Here is a 17,718-nt window from a genome sequence, read left to right as displayed (position 1 = left end):
AAAAAATAAATAGCTGAAATAGGCAGATCTTCCTTTTACAATTTAATCTTTAAAATAGTACTGAGTGTCAGTAAATGCAATGAGTAATACTAAATGAACAGTATGGTGGTAATTAAATAACTGCATTGACTTATTTTGTTTAGGAGAATCCATCCTCAACATACAGGATTCTGAAGACTATCCACCTTCAAGATCACCATCATTTGCTATAGTTTTAGAGTTATCTGCCAATGATAGTGTTTCAGTCACTTCATGTACGTCACATAGCCACAGTATATCACTTGTAGCAAAAAGAAAAAAAACCTTTATCATCCAGAAACAACCATAAATAAAATAAGATAAGAACCAGCAGATTACAAAAAGCGGTAATTGATGAAAAAATTGCCCGGTTTGTTTATGCAACAAAAACTCTCCTTTCCGTATGATTGAAAACCCACACTTCATTAACATGGTTCAGTCATTAAGGCCAGGATACAGTCCACCCAATAGAGCAGATGTCACAAGAAAGTTGCTGGATAAAGTGTATGAAAGAGAAATTGAGCAGTGTGCAAAAGGTCTAGAGGGTAAAACTGTTAACCTGAGTCTTGATGGGTGGAGCAATGTCCACAATGATCTTGTTGTATGTGCTTGTGTGACAACAGAAGAAGGGAATGTCTTCCTTACGAAACAATTGATACATCAGGAAATGCCCACATAGCAGAATACCTACAAGAAGTAGCAGTAAAAGTTATAACAAACTGTGAAAAAAAATTTAAAATGTCTAGTATGCAGATTGGTCACAGACAATGCTACAAATGTATCCAAGATGAGAAGAAATTATTTAGAAGAGAGTCCCAAGCTAACAACATACAGTTACAGTGGTCATTTGATGCACTTCGTAGCCAAAGACTTCAGTGTTCCAGAAATAAAGGCTAATGTTGTTGAAATTGCAAAATACTTCTGTAACAACCACTTTGCAACAGCTGCTCTGAAAAATGTGGGTGGAACCAAGCTAACTCTCCCACAAGACATGCGATGGAAGTCAGTAGTGGACTGTTTTGAGCCCTATATCAAGAACTGGCCTAATCTGGTGACAGTTTGTGAACAGAATCGTGAAAGAATAGATGGCACTGTCACAGCCAAAGTTCTCAACATTGGGCTTAAGAGAAATGTTGAACACATGCTGAGTACCCTGAAGCCTATTTCTGTAGGCTTGAACAAAATGCAGGGAAATAGCTGTTTTATTGCTGATGCTGTTGAAACTTGGAAGGAACTGAGTGAGATCTTAAAAAGAGAAATATGCAATGACAGACAGAGTTTAATTACAAACATTAAAAAAAACAAATGGAACAAGCACTATCTCCAGCTCATTTTCTTGCAAATATTCTCAATGCTTGGTACCAGGGTCAAACCTTAACTGCTGAAGAAGAGGAGTTGGGTATGACATGGACATCCAGCAATCATCCCTCCATAATGCCAACTATAATAAACTTCAGAGCGAAGGGTGAACCATTCAAGAAATATATGTTTGCTGATGATGTTTTAAAGAAAGTGTCACCAGTGAACTGGAGGAAGTCACTTAAGCACTAGGATTCAGAGACTGTTGAAGTGTTAATCTCACTTTTAACAGCAGTAGTTTCTTCTGCCGGTACAGAAAGCTTGTTTTTCTTTTCCAGATTATGAACAAACAGGAAAATGANGCAGGGAAATAGCTGTTTTATTGCTGACGCTGTTGAAACTTGGAAGGAACTGAGTGAGATCTTAAAAAGAGAAATATGCAATGACAGACAGAGTTTAATTACAAACATTAAAAAAACAAATGGGACAAGCACTATCTCCAGCTCATTTTCTTGCAAATGATAAATATTCTCAATGCTTGGTACCAGGGTACCTTAACTGCTGAAGAAGAGGAGTTGGCTATGACATGGACATCCAGCAATCATCCCTCCATAATGTCAACTATAATAAACTTCAGAGCGAAGAAATATATGTTTGCTGATGATGTTTTAAAGAAAGTGTCACCAGTGAACTGGTGGAAGTCACTTAAGCACTAGGATTCAGAGACTGTTGAAGTGATAATCTCACTTTTAACAGCAGTAGTTTCTTCTGCCGGTGCAGAAAGCTTGTTTTTCTTTCCAGATTATGAACAAACAGGAAAATGAAGGTGAAGACGACTGAGTTAGCCGCAGCAGCCAATATTTTAAGTTTCTCATGTTGACCTGGCTACCATAGTTGATTTAATTTGGTGTTTTTTTTTTAAATTCATTTAACTATTTTAGTTAAAAACAATGTTAACAAAAATAAACCTGATTTTAAAAAACTTGAATGTTTAACTAAATTCAAAAAATTAATATGTTTGTTTTGTTAAAATATTTTATGTTGAAGAAAAAATCCAGAATACATAATGTTGTTTTATTTAACTAAAACAATTTAAATGTCTGGTGATATTCTCCTCCTAATACAGCATGGCAAGAAAATCCTCCAAATATTAATCTGTTGAATAGTTCACCTCTCAATGACTTCATAAATATCTGCTTCAATTACCTTTGGTAAATGAAATAACCAATCATTCATTTTCTGATATAGCTGTAAAACTAATCTGAAAAGTTTTAAAAATAAATCACTTTAAAATGTATAGTGTACACCTTCTAAAAATGAAACCTACATCTATCTCTGAGTTGTGAAGAATATGTATTAAGGTTATAACAACCAACAAGAATGTGCTTTTATGTAGAAATCCATGATTATATCGAGCCTTCCTGACTAGTGATTTAAATAATGATTTAAATCAAATCCACCCTGGGCCGAGGCCATGGTGCGAGCCATGGAGTCTGCTGTGTCCGAAGCTGCTTGGAGGGCCGCTGTCACTGCAGCAGTGCCCTCCTTGAGGATCACCAGGAATTCCTTCCTGGACCCTTTGGGCACCGAGAGCTCGAATTTGGCCATAGACTGCTACATATTGTAGTCATAGCAGCCAAGGAGGGTTTGGCAGTTGGCCACTCCCAACTGAAGGCTTGAAGATGAATAAACTATTCACCCAAACAGATCCAGTCTCTTCGAGTCTTTATTCTTGGGCGTAGCCCCGGACTGACCCTGCCTCTTCTGGTTAATGGCCTCAACTACGAGGGAGTTTGGGGCTGGGTGAATATACTCATGGCCTTTAGCTGGCACAAAATATTTGCGCTCAGCACTTTTTGAGATGGGTGGCAGGGAAGAGGGGGTTTGCCATAGGGCATTAATTATTAATTAGTGGGGTAAAGCCACCCTAGCGGGTGCTGTGGAGCAAAGTTTGTCGAACAGTGAGTCCAGTGGCCCCTCAAGTTCCTTTGCCTGGAGCCCCAGGTTAGAGGCGACTCTCTTCAAGAGCTCCTGATGAGCCTTGGCATTATCTTGTGGAACTGGGTGACCCGTAATAGCTTCGTCCGGTGATGATGAGGATGAAGCCAGTGTCAAGGGATCCATCACATCCCCTGGTGGTCCAACTGGCTGCTCCCCTAGGTCCACATGGGCCTGGGGGGTCTTCCCCTGTGGGGCCTCCACCTCTGGAGGAGGGTGGGATACTGCAGCCAATAGCCTGAGGCCCCCGCCACTGATTGGGAGGCCTGGAAAGACTGGGTGAACCCCCCTGGGTTCCAGGGGTACCATGCTGCCAACCATTGGGGTCAGCTGCGGTGTCAATGAGGTTGATGGTACCACTGGTGCTGGCACCTGGCCTGCTACCAGGGACCCCTGATCAGCACCAGGGTTGTAAGCGAAGCGGATGCTGCGGAGTGACCATGACCAGCTGGCCCAGCGGCCCTCCTCCCCCCCTCCCCCGTGTCGGCTGCTGTGCCTTGACATCGACCTGTCCGACTGGGATGTGTTCCTCCCATGGGACCCCGGGGATCTTTGGTGTTCAGCGGATCTGCGTCGGTAGACCGGCGATCTATGCCTCATGCAATTTGACCTGTACTGGGATCTAGAGCAGGACCGGGACAGTCATAGGTAGAATCTCCTTGATCGAGGGGATTCGCATCTCGGCGATGGCGGGCTGGTGACTGATGACCCCCTTTCGCCAATCGGCCACAGGACCAGTGTCGAGGTATTGGAGACATGATGGGTCAGTCTCAAAGCTCATACCGGGGGGCATGTGCCTCCGGAGGTCTGTGCCAGGTTACCAGCGAGCAGGAGACTGAAGAGGGCTTCTTTGAGCCTGCCTTCCAAAGTCCGAGTAATGACAGCTCCATGTGGGCAAGCGCTGGTGGGATGTTCCCCATGATAGGGAGCGGTGCTGCTGAGGCAGGGACACTCAGATCGGTCCCAAGGCAGGTTTACCCCTGGGCTCGGGTACTGATGGGAGTCGGTGTGGGCAGCACCGGTAGCTTCAGGATCTCCTGTGCTGCCTGCAGGGCCTCGGGCATCGACAGGACTTTGAGCTGATGAAGGCCCTCATCACTGTCTGGTGTGGCAGGCATAGTACAGAAGGGGCTCGACATTAGCTGAAGCCCGACTCTCTGATGGAGGTGTTGAGCTGCCCAGCACGGGTCTTGGCTCTCCTCCAGTCCTCTCCTTTCCCTTACGGGAAGTGGGAGATCTTCCCCTCGCAGACCTCTTGGGCTTCTTGGCAGGGGATAAGTGCTGGCTCGTAGACGGCACCAGCGGGGCACTCTGTACCGAAGCTGCGGTGCTCGGGGCCAAATCGGACCTCTGCTCCGGTGCCAGGGTCAGCGCTGACTCCATCAGGAATGCCCTGAGACGGATGTCTCTCTCCTTTTTCGTTCTGGGTTTGGACGTCTTACAGATGTGACACTTATCGCTTAAGTGTCCTTCTCCTAGACACCTTAAACAGCTAACGTGCAGGTCGCTGATGGGCATGGGGTGCTTAGATTGCATGGTTTAAAGCCTGGGGACCGGGGCCATGCCCTGTCCCTAGGCTGAGTCTGTCCGGGACCAACTAACTAAAGCTAACCCTAAGGGTTATACTAAACTATATACAACTATTTTACAAGAAACGTTCATGGGACACACTGAACTAAGCGAAAGCTAACCAAAGCAGCAGAAGTTCCAGCACCATCACTGGTGGAAAGAAGGAAATGAGGGTGGGGGGAGCTGGTGGCACCCCTTATACCGCGCCAGGCGGGTGCCACTCCAGAGGGCGCCAGAACCAGTCCCCTATGGATACTGCTAAGGGAAAAACTTCCGGCACCGGTGCATGTGGCGAGTGCACACACCTAATATGGAATGGACATGAGCAAGCACTTGAAGAAGAACATACAATTTTAAAGTTCAAATAAGAATTAAGGAGGGTTAAATATGTGCCATTTCCTACTAGAATCATGATCAGAAGACTTGAGTTAGGTTATACTATTTTCTTTTTATTACATTGATGTAGGATCTCTCATTCCAAAGTTCTTTAATAAATGTAAAAGCCTAAAATACAAACTGTAGAGATTGTGTCACCATTGAAATGCAGTAATCAGCAATACTAAACAGAAATTTAGAATAAGAAGCGCAGGATAATTAAATGAAATTACAAAGCAATGTAAGGATTGCAGAATGTGATTACCTGAGTTAGAATTTAGTCATGACACCTACATTAACATCTTTATTTTTGCAAGAAATGCCATTGGATCTTTAACAACACAAATAGTCAGGGTCTTAGCTATAGGTGTCTCTGAAGCATGGCACTTCCAGCAGCTGGGGATTGTTTTAGTATTAGTTCAGAAGGTAGAGTGCTGTGCAATCTGCCAAATCACCAGAAATACATCCTGCAGAACTTACATGTTCCACAGAAGTCTCCCATCCAAGCAGAGCCCGGTTCAACTCTGTTATTTTGTCAACGAGCAATGTGGTATGATCTTTGTTACAAAAAAGTACTGTCGGAATCTCGTCAGTAGATATTGAGAGACTAGTACGTACACGGTTTTGATTTCTTCAGCATTCTGTAGTGCCACTGTCTCATGATTTCTACACAGTCTCCTAGGCTTGATCCAACTCAAATAGGAGTCTCTCTATTGACTTTAATTGAGAGATGGGGTAGGCTGTTAGTGAAGTAGAGGTGGAATAATCAATCAGGCTAAATAAAATTGCTCATGCAGATGTAGCCTTTGAGCATTCATATTAGGCTGTCTACTGAGAGATAAGGAGGGGAAAAAATAGCCCAAGATAAAAAGATTCTTGTGTCAATGTTTAATCTAGTAATATTACTTTTAAAGTATCAAATTTCAGAGCATCCTTGGGTGATATATTTTCAGTCAGTTCTGCTGTGATTTTTATCTACAGTGCACTGAAACAAGCCATGTTTAAAACCATGTAAATCGAGAAATTACAGTAAATGGAAGATTAATGCATGACAACAAAACTAGAGTGTCAAACCACAAACAAAACAAAAGTGAAAAAAAATTAAATGGAGATGAGCATCCAAAACAGCAAAATATATTTCAGCAATAATATTACAACACACAAATATTCATTTACAGAATCTAAAACCAACTATGTAAAAAATCTCCCCAAACAAAAATTCTAACACTTATAAACAAGGCATTTCACCCAATTACACTATCAAGCGCAGGCAACAAACTGAAAATGCCATCTAACCACTCAAGTGTAGCACCCCGTTAGATTATCACCTTGCAAACTGAAGGGAAGAAGAATTTGTAAATTAAAAAAAAATCCTAGGAAATGTTTTATCTGAAGACAAGAGAACAAAACCAAAACTCCGAAAGCACAAACAAAAAAGTGGAGATACAGAAGTGATACTGCAAACATTTTAAAAAAGGAAATGGATTCATCCTGTGTTTAGTCAGAGAAAAACATCAATGTATATTTTCAATATGCAGTCCATTTCAAGACAATTGTTTTCAGGAGTCAGTGCATCTGTATGTTTCAGCAAGGATGTTCCTGTAAAGGAGGTAACTGAAATGTAAACCAAGCCAACAAAGTGAGCCCACAGCTGTGGTAAAAATACATACCTTTGAACGAGTGGCTGAATGTACAGCGCAGAAGTCAAATACCTGCAAAATAAGCTCAAATCTTGAGTCACCTGCTGACTCCATACTGCTCATTCCTAAGCATTTGCTCAAATGAGATACTCTTTGGAATCAGATTTAAATAGCACCTTATGGCACTGAGATTCAAATATGCCCCCAACCCTGCACCAGGATCAATTTAGGCAGAGTTCCATTGAAGTCAGTCTCACTGAGGTTTGCCTGCATGGACCCTGTAAGCAGGGCTGGAGCTTGCAACTGCAAATGTTCCTAAAATCACTTCTGCTTAATACTAGGCAGGTCACAGTTCCACAGGAGTGTCATCATGCCGTCTATGCTCCAGTATCTGTCAACAAAATCAATAACTTGAGGTACCGTTAAATGTTGTCTGTTCAATCCTGACCAACCTTAGGGATAAGTCATTGCCTCAAGCAGTTTCTGATGTATTACCCCCTCCAGAGGGGTTTGCAGCCACATGAAGTTGGGGCATGGCCCTATAATTGCTTGGATGCCACAACACCTCTAGAGAATTCCAGCTGCATCCCCGCTGATCTTGTGGCACCTGTACAGAGAGCCAGCCACAGAGGTATGGAGTTCTGCAGTCATTGGTGCTGCTGGATAATGGGGGGTAGAAGTTAGTGCCACTCAGAATTAATGTGTTTGAGTTCTGTAGGCTCCCAACCCCTGTGGTTCTTTTTTTGATTAAAAACAGATGGACAGCATGTTCTTTTGGACAATGGGAAAGGAAGATTCCAGACAAAAAGCCCAGTTAGTATGGCTATAAACAGATCTTTACATTTAAAATAGTATTATTAGAATACTATCGTTATTCTTAAAAAGTCTGAAAGTGAGGGACTTTTGAGTTCAGGTTAAAAACACAAGTATTTGAAACTCAGGAAATTAGAATGTTGTAGTTAAAACAAACACATGGGAAAATATAGAGATACTCAGTTAAGTTTCCAAACACCAACTTTACCTCTGCCTTCTTAATCAATGGCAATATCCCCCATCCATCTTTCAACTACAGGCTAAAGACCATCCCCACTATCCTAGAGATAACGCAGCAGGCCAGTAGATAAACTGTAAACCCATCCACTAAATAGAGGCTATAGGATCAGCCCCTTCCTTGCCTTCCAGGTACATGCCACAGCAGACATTATTTGACATATTACCCTCTGTCCCTGCCCATCATTGTACTATGGACTGGCTGCCCCACACTAGGCCATTCACGCTCCCAGCATAGGTCAGAGATCTCACACTTTCATATGCAGGCACAATATCAACATTTCTATATCTTCTCACAACATATAGGCCACAGACTTCTAATATACTCTCCAATGATGGGCTCCCTCTGTAACCAATACTGGCTACAAGGATGAAAGCCAGTTATATCATTGGACAACAGCAGAATATACTGATGTAGTTCATATAAACACAAGATTTCTCCAGTTGCAACTAGAGAGTAAAGGATCGTCCACCAGTCCATAGTGAATAAGCAAGAGGCAGAGATAAGGCTGGTGATGAAATCAACAGTATTTCCAGATTCATGTTTATGTTTTTTTGAATTACAATGTTCTAATTTCTTGACTTATAAAGTTTGTGTTGTAACTATTATGTCCTAATAATGGGGCTTTACAGAGACATAGTTAACTATTTAAATCTGTCATTACACATTTACATTACATTACACCCACATTTGTCTGGGTACTATGAGCCATCTAGATGGAGCCGTCTATTATTGCAACTAAATTGTTACCAAAACTGCAGCCAAAATAATGATCATTTTACTAAGACAAATAACTGTCTGTGTGAAGATCCCTCCCATCCAGACCCAAGGTTTGTCACTCAGAAATAGCTGAAAAATACTTTTGTAGACCAGCTCGGTAAGATCAAGAGAGTGCTTCCCTTTTGGGAACACAGTGTTCTCTCTTCCTCTATTGCTTTCTCTTTGGAATGTCTTAGCTACCATTAGTGCAGTAGTTATTTTGAAATAGTTGAATGGAATGAAACTTGACAGTTTATTTGATTTGATTTGTCCCTCACCCACCGTAGCTCCCATCCCTTTTTGTGGCAGGGAGGGAATGGTGATTTTCTTGCTAAACTAACTTGCACAACACAGGATAATAAAGGAAATTTAGGAAGGTGCCCTAATTTGCCAGTGAATTTAACACGTTGGAAGTGATAGTTTGAAGGAACAATGGAGTTATTGGGATTGCTGGTGTGCCCAGCAATTACTAATAGAATATTTTCTCTCTTGTAGCGTTTACAAATTAATATGTACCAGGATTGGCAAATTATCTAAATGAGTTGACCATTAAGTTAAAAAACCCAGCAGGCTACGAACCCTCAGAAGTCAAAGAGTTACAGAGTGCATAACAATCTTTTTCAGATGTTTAAATCACAGCTACATTTCAGGCAACTTCCTCAGCTAATGTCTTATTTATAAAGTGACTTGCATTTTTACTAAAATGCTGGTGAACAAATGATGTAAATCCCAAATCTTATAAATTATACACACACACACACACACACACACACACACTTATTCTGAAACAACATTAAGTGGATCCACCCAGCAGCCTACAACTCTTGGTTTCCGGCACTTCAGGTGAACAAGGGCTAAGAGTACATACTGTGGTGCCAGAGAGTTCTTCCCTTGGAGGGAGTGTTACCTCATATTAACTGACAAACATCTCTGACTGAAGGAGCAATGCTGACAGGTCCCCCAAAAAGAGGGATACTCAGGGCTGAGAGGACTCATTTCCCCAACAAAGGGAAAACCCAACTCTCCCTGTCAAACTGTTTGGTTTCAGTTTGAAAAAAAGAGAGAATCAGCCCCCTGGATCCAATCCTATACTCAGCATTCCACAGGCCTGGGGTCCTAGGCACAGCAGAGATTTCAGATAATAAACCTGGGGGCAAGGTTACCTCTGAACTTCCCGTTTTGTTATTCATACATATGTAAACTTTGCATCATTTCTTTCTAAGTAGCTTCCTTTATTTTGAGTTTTTCTGCAGAGGGAATAATTCAAAAGCCAAACTAATGGAAGTCCAGGAGATCTGATGGGACAGCCACTCCCCTCCCTTCCCACCCCCCAACCTTTTAGCACATTTAATATGCCTTATATCTATTAACTCTTTTTAAAAAGAAAATATCACCTGAGAAATTGAATTTTTTTTTTTGAAAAAATATGGAACATTTTAAAAATCACATTTGAAAACCTCTCTTTGTTGGCTGTCAAGAAGAACATGGTTGGAACCACAAAATGTTCTAACGAAGACCCATTTCATTCCCTCCCTCTGTGTGGGCAACTCCTATTGTTGTCAATGGGAGCCTCAGGCGGGGACTGAGAATGCTAATGTAAATGAATCTAAATACCCTTGCAGCTACCTACCTACAGTGCTTTTTGAGTTTTTTATTTTTTGACTCTGTGTTTTAGAATACTCTGAAACCCATCATAGAAGTGTGAGGGCATAATAAAGTGATCTGAACACTGGCTTGTTTCCTTTCCCGTATTTGATGTTTGAGAGGGATATAATTGCCACCTATCATCATATGAGCCATAGCTATTAAAGCCTGTAATTTGTTGGTTCTGAACACAGGCAGCTTTCTGTTTAGCACATATGAACATGCAAACTGTCTCCAAAGTGCATGGTCATATTTAATAAATCTTTTACATGTTTATATACAACTCAGTAACAAAATTCAAATAGTATAATCTTCTCCTCCTCATTTTAGAATGAAGTTCCCAACCCTTTGCATATACTGTAATTGCTCAAAAAGATGAACACAGTGAGTATAGCTACTGAAGTAGCAAGATTTCTTCAACAGAGAAAACTGTTACATATAAAAAATTGCAAGTCAATCAAATTTGAGAGTGGGAAAGTTCCCAGAGCTCCCACTTCTACTCATCTTTGGTTTTTAAATTATGATTTGACAAGTTTGAAACCTTGTCCTGTGTCCAGCACTGTGGGAAGAAACCAATTCATTTTTAATCTTTTCAAGCATCTAAAACAAGCCTTACAGACCCAGAACAGATTGAGACCACAAAACCAGTTTGCCAAATGCACCAATGGATAGGTAACACGAGGGAAGTACATCATCCAGTGTTTGGCAACATCACTTTCTGTTGGCAAATGTAGAGTATAGTCACTCCAGCGTTTTGATACACCGTACACTGCTTTCACCACACGGCCCTTTTCAGACCAGCTGATGCTATTGTCAGGGTTACAATTGTATTCGACCCATTCTCTGGTAAAGTCACCAAGTTGCGGAGGGTCTGCTTCCTCAATGTCTACCACTCTGGCAAATTCTGCTCCTTGTACTGCAATATATAGATCATTTACTTTTCTTACTTCTTTAACCCAAGGCTGGGAGTTCTCACAGTCTAACACAATTATAAGTCGTGAACAAAAAGAACCATTCTTCTCTCTCCACCATTCCAAAAGCGTGTCAAGCCGTAATGCATCACCACCTGCAGGAAAGCAGAAAAATATACACATTAGTATAGTTAAATTTGCAGTTTCCAATAGTAAGCCTGTTTTAGCACCTTTTATGAAGGTGACAGGGTTTTTCCACTGCAGGGAGATGCTAACTAATCCAGCCAACTCAATGCTGCAGATGCGGTCATTAACTCACCCTTGTATTAAGGCAGGTAGGAGCAAAACCCTACCCTATTGTGAAATAAATTAAGCTGAGCAGCCTTTAGGAGGAGCTCTCTGCACTGAGGATGTGGTGCTCAATGCCAAGACTAAGCACGGCTTCAAGGCTTAAGGCTGCCTCCATGAGGAATGTGAGGCACCGGAGAGAGCTGGAGCCGACCCAACGGATACCGCTAGGGGAAAGAATTCTGGCAACTGTGCTCGGGGCATGCACACACCTACAATGGAATGGACACGTGCAAGCACTTGAAGAAGAACAGCTAAGCAGGGGCAGAAAGCGTGAGCTGGAGTTTACATTATTTGCTTTATGTTAACAAGTTCAAACCTCAGAATGGGGTATGTTTTAAACCTACATAACATGCCCTGCCTATTTTAGAGCAGAATTAGTAAGCCACCTGCTCATACACCACCATAACCTTTGCCTTGGAAGAGTCATTTGGCCTGAACGTTGATAGATTTACTCTAATGGCAGAAGAGAATGTTTCTGTGAAGTTTAAAGAAAATTTAAATGGTTTTTTAAGTTACAAGTAATCAAAAAGTTACCATGATTTGAAACTTTGATTTGTATCTAATGTTTGTCTCCGTCTAGCTCAAAAACTACTTCTGATTAGTGCTTCAAACTTTCAGTAGTTTCATCTCCTTGAAAACTCAAACTATATTTGAAGAAAACAGACTGTAATTAGATGAAGAAACTTTATTGTAGCCTCTGAATAAATGTTTATAGACTGACTCAAACCAGACACTCAAGAGTGTTTAATTTGTGGCAACTTTATAGCAAAACGAATCCTGTCTTTTGTTCACTTCCATACGACAATAAGCAATCCAGGCTGTTATCTGAGTAGCATTTCCTTTTAATGCTTTAATGATTACTATCAACATATAGACTCATCATACCCTAACTTGGAGAGGGTTGCATTTGAAATCAAGAATTTCTAGTGACAATATAAATCATGCATATGAAGCTCAAGTGACTGTAAATAAGACTTACTATAACTACAAATCTGAACATATTTTACTTTATAATATTTGCTTGATTCTATTCAATATTTTAATTACTTACTGTCTTCATACAGCTGGATCAATTTCTACCAAAAAAATTCTGCTCAGATACTTGATTTAGAATATTTTTAAACACATTTTGCTGCAAATAGCAAGTTCTTCTGCACCCATGTATTTATTTCATCCATTTGTAAGGTGACTGATGCAAAGAGTCCAAAGTGCATCCAATAAAAAGAAACAAATCCAGTAAGAACCACCACCAGCCAGAATATGTGGCTATGAGTCCAGATCGTACATCTCCCATATCTTTGGTCAACTAAACTCCAACCAGTCTTGTCAGAAGGTAGCAGTTTATTATTAGTCATGGGGATGTGTAGCCAGAAGAGGTGTTCTTTTAAAACAGTGAATGTCAAGTGATACCCAAGAGTATATGGGATATCATCGCTGTCTGCAGATTCTTATCTTTGATAGATGGCAAAAATGCATTTGTAATCTGTTACTTCCAGAGAAAAACTACATTAAAAATAGAGTTAACGTTCAGAGTACATATTCTAAGTACAAACTTACAGGGATGGAATCATCTCCAAAACAAAGAAGATAAATCCATGAAATTCAGCGTCAGGTTCATCTTATAAAAACCAGAAACCTATAGTGTATACACACTAGTTTGGTGGGAAGTGGTGTAATTTACCCAGTAAATTATACCTCTTTTAGTCCCACTTTGCTCCAGTGTAGTGTGTCTGATGTTGGGATTTGCACTGGTGAAAATTTCCCTAATTTAGACAAGCCCTAAATGTAAATTAGGAAAAAGTATTTCCTTACTTTTTCACATTTGCAAAGCCCGCATTAATGACTTTCCTACATTTCCGCATGATCATGTGGGGGTATAGATAATTCAGAAGAGACAGTACTGTGAACCTAACCAAAAGAGAGCAACTTACCGGTAAGTCTTTCTCCTATACATACAAGTGCTAACCCCTCAAACATATGTCAAGATCAGCCAACACCAGAGCTAGACACCAAGCTGTGGAAGAGACCTATGGATATGTAGCAACATCTGATTCCTTTGGCAAGTTTCACAGGCAGTTAAACTGACAGCTCCAGTAATACAGACAAAGCTTTATAGCCCGATTCTTGCCTTTTGAATTCAGTCAGTAAACATGACCTCCAAGGCTGTTTTATAGCTCATACTTTATGCATGGCCAATTAACAGTTTCTTTTATACACCACTGTGCTACTTCCAAGCTTCCAACAATGAAGAAACATTGTTAGTGAGCTAATAAATACAGTAAGCCTATCTTAAAGATGTCATTACAGCACAAAGACTACAGTGCTACTGCTGTGCTACATCATTGCTTAAGCCCCCAGAAGATACTATTTTCTCTACTATATCTGAATGTTAACATTTCATTGTTGTCATCTCTATGAATCTGCTCCAGAGGTCAGAGGATGGTACAGATTAGAGGAGCTAATGACGGTCTGTTCCATCTGTCACAAAACATCACTGTCAGATAAACTATGCACAATTATATTATCAAATACCCTTCAGCTTTTCAGCTTATACAGCTGGATGCATTCAGAAGAAGTTCTATCAGGCAGGAAAATCAAGCTACACACCATGGGTTACCTAGATCTCACAATGGGAAACTGACCATGAAAGTGATTCATGACAAATACTGATTGCTCCTTTTCTTTGTGTGGCTTTAGATTATCTCTGTGAGAAAAAACTGGCGGTGTACCAACATGCAAACCATTCACGGGTAACCCAGGAGGAACTTCCTCTCAAGAAAATTCAAATCCACTAAAAAATGTTGTCATGGCTTTTAAATCCTTCATTCTTTCTATATTTTATTTTTTATCATGTTTCCTCTCTATTTTTTATAAAAGCGGCACGCTCACTATATTGGCCTTTATTGTAATTTGAAGACAGAGCTTCCCTATGGGAGGTCCTATGGCACAAATTGACATAGGTGTAAAAAATTAAGTGGCAATGCCTGCCAAGAAAAAACAAACAAACAAACCTTTAAAAACTTAAAAAAATACTTAGGGTATATCTATACCACTTGTGCTACAGCAGCACAGCTGCGGCGCTGCAGCTACGCCACCGTGTACACATGCTTGAGCAACAGAAGTGGTTTTTCTGTCGCTGTAGGAAGTCCACTCCCTCAGAGATGGAAGCTAGGTTGATGGGAAGAATTCTTCTGTCGACCTAGCATGTCTACACTGGAGCTTAGGTCAGCTTAACTACATTTCTCAGGGTGTGGGTTTTTCACATCCCTGAGTGATGCAGCTAGGTTGACCTAAGTTTTAGGTATAGACCAAACCTCAATGTTACAGGGATCCAAATTCTGCACCAAAAATTGAGTCACCAACTCAGCACAGCAATTTCAGTAGCCTACTTCCATGACACTAATGGCTGCCATCAAACAGTTCTTGGATCTATAATTAGAAAGGTGCTGGAAGATGTCTTTCTGCTAAAACAGATGGCAGAGGTATCACGTGTTCCCATTTTCCCCCTTCCATTGCTCCAATTTTCCCCGAAATCAATAGGGTTCTGGCCACTCCCTGAAATTTTGGAATTGATTGGATGTGGCATTCAAAAGTTATCCACACAAATGCCACCAACTTGAGCATATGTAGGGCTTTGCAAGCTTGGCCAACAAAACCTGTATTAAATGCTTCATAAATAATGTTGAACAAAATAATCTTCCCAGGACATTATTGAATTGAATTAGATCAGATTACTACTTTATTCTAAGACTTCTGAATTCATTAAGTTTCATATAGCTTCTTGATGAACTCTGAACATTCCATTTAATTACATATATTTCACTTTGTTATTGCTATCATAAGCATTTTATTTTTCATTTTTATTGTGGTTATTAAAACTGTAAATTCATAAGTACTCTCAAGTTTGTAGATGACTAAGCAACACGGAATTCAATTTATTTGGAAGCTTGATATGGTTAACTTTAGCCATTTGTTTTACACCTCCTGTTCTTAGAACTATAATGTTTGCATGTACATGAGTAGCTGTCACATATGAAACTTCTGAGTTTTAATAATAGTATGGTATGATTTCATAAGAATAAAGCAATAGTCATCTACTTGTAGGTTCTATCAATGAAAAAAGTATTATTAAAAGCTCCAAATGCTGATTACCTGCTAGTGCCCATTCACCAGTGCCATGGGAGTGACCACTATAATATAAAACATAGGTATCATGTCTGGGTCCATCTGCAGTCCGAAGTTCAAGAAAAGATTTCAGCTTAGAATGAAGTGTATCAAAAGAAAGTCCACTTGTAGAATAGTCACAGCCATATGTTTCAATCATGTGATATGCAAAAAACCTCTGGATGGTATTGAGCATGCCTGTAGACCTCAAATTTAACTCTTGCACATGCTCAGGTGGAAGAAGCGTGGGTTGACCATCAGGACTAAACAGAAGAAAAAATATATAGTTATGTTTTATTATTGTATTCATCACATACTTGTAGCAACTGGTGAAATCAGTTCTCTCAGTGTGGAATATTTTGTTCACTATTGATATTTAAGTGTTTAACTGCTTTGGTGAAATACCTACTGCAAGGATTGAAATCTAAATGCTGGATTGCAAACTGCATATAAAAGGGATTTTGTAAATCATTCGGGCTTATATGTCAGTAAATAACACATCAAAAAAGGGACTCAGATTCTGTCTCCCAAGCCTGCAAGGGTTGGGAGCGCTCCAGAGGCTGTGCTCAGCCTCTAGGTGAGAAAAAGCATCAGTCATCACTTTCCAGCAATGCCTTTCAACCACTTCAATAAGTGGTATTGGAGGGTTTGAGAGAGCTGTATCAAAACTTTTCACTTGAGTAAGACTGTAGCAATGCACTGACTCTGCAGGGTGAAAATGTGAGGTGTTCTGTCCCAGAGAATCCCGCCATAACAGAACAAGCAAAAGAAAAGTGATTTTGGTGAACATTTTTCCCATTGCTTTTGTTTGAAAGAAGTTTTTTTATATAATATTATACCCGTTTCCTGTTTTTGGCCAAACTGCTTTGGTTCACATCTCCTCACTCTTATAGGACCTAAATAGGTTTACATTGCACTGACATAATTGTATTACAGTAAATACAATATTAATATTGTCTCTACTTTATCTGAACAATTAGAGAATGGGTTTATTAACTGACCTTTATTATTATTATTATTAAGAAAGGGTAACATTGCCAGTGCCTCACACTGTTTTTCAAGACCTCACTACAATTTCTCCATGGATAAACTGCCAGTGACAGAATAATTTAGCACAATGCAGGAATTGGATTATTGCCAAGGACAAGAAAGGCAATATTATTTATACTGTAATCTAAGTTTATTAAACCTGCTTTTTAAACCCTCACAATAATGGACCTTGTGGGATATTATGCCCTCAATTTGGTTGCTGCAGAAAGTGGGCAGCTAAGGACATTACAAGAACAAAGCTCAGGAAGTTGATGTGACACCGATAATTTTATTGTGGATAAAATATAAACTCTTCTGCTTTCTAAATGGAAAAGATGCAACAATGTACTAGAGGGACAAATTCATTCCTATCAGGATCATTCTGTCACTGGAGTTCTTGCAGTTTTAACCCACTTATTGTCCTGGTAATTCTCTTGGTGTTAAAGTTTTCACTTGGGAATAGAGGACTAAACCACTGGACCATCTCTTTCATCTAGACTGTAGAACAATTGTCATTTAATCCTCAGTGGTTTCATCACTAAGCCCACAGACCTGTGCATCTCTACTGGCCATTAGTGGCATCCATGGAGAAATATCTTTTTTCAAGCCCCCACAGTCTTCTGGACAGCATAGCTCGTGTTTCTCAGATCACAGCTGCCTCAGACACCACCTTGGACAGGAGTCTTCCAAATGGGGGAAGCAGCATAAATCACTCACTTCTGAAATTAGGCAACCACTTGTCCCTTCCAAACTCACAAAGTCCCAACCAAGGGGCTTCTGTGGAGTCAGAGCTACAGTAGATCATTTTCCCTACCCTCAGCCATAATCCATGGATGCAGGCTCCCTTTATATAGTTAAACAGATGGGGGGGCATGATGGCCCTCATACTACCCAGAATTTTGTTTAACGG

At 40.4% G+C, this 17,718-nt stretch overlaps 1 protein-coding gene across 2 annotated transcripts in view; it reads right to left on the bottom strand.

Annotated features, from left to right (window-relative positions):
- Nucleotides 1-5,312: 5,312 nt before the first annotated feature.
- The window catches only part of TMEM168 (transmembrane protein 168), a 30,021-nt gene continuing 17,615 nt past the window's right edge, over nt 5,313-17,718 (bottom strand). For both annotated transcript variants that reach the window (XM_034769142.1, XM_034769151.1), the window contains exons 4-5: nt 15,768-16,042; nt 5,313-11,419 (exon numbers count right to left, since the gene is read on the bottom strand). In XM_034769142.1, the coding sequence (XP_034625033.1) occupies nt 10,872-11,419; nt 15,768-16,042 (823 nt within the window). In that variant the 3' untranslated portion in view covers nt 5,313-10,871. The remainder of the gene's footprint in view (nt 11,420-15,767; nt 16,043-17,718) is intronic.

Source organism: Trachemys scripta, chromosome 1 (genome assembly GCF_013100865.1).
Source record: "Trachemys scripta elegans isolate TJP31775 chromosome 1, CAS_Tse_1.0, whole genome shotgun sequence".
Lineage (NCBI taxonomy): Eukaryota > Metazoa > Chordata > Testudines > Emydidae > Trachemys > Trachemys scripta.
The sequence above is the reverse complement of the archived record's forward strand: the minus strand, read 5'-3'. Positions and strand labels throughout refer to the sequence as shown.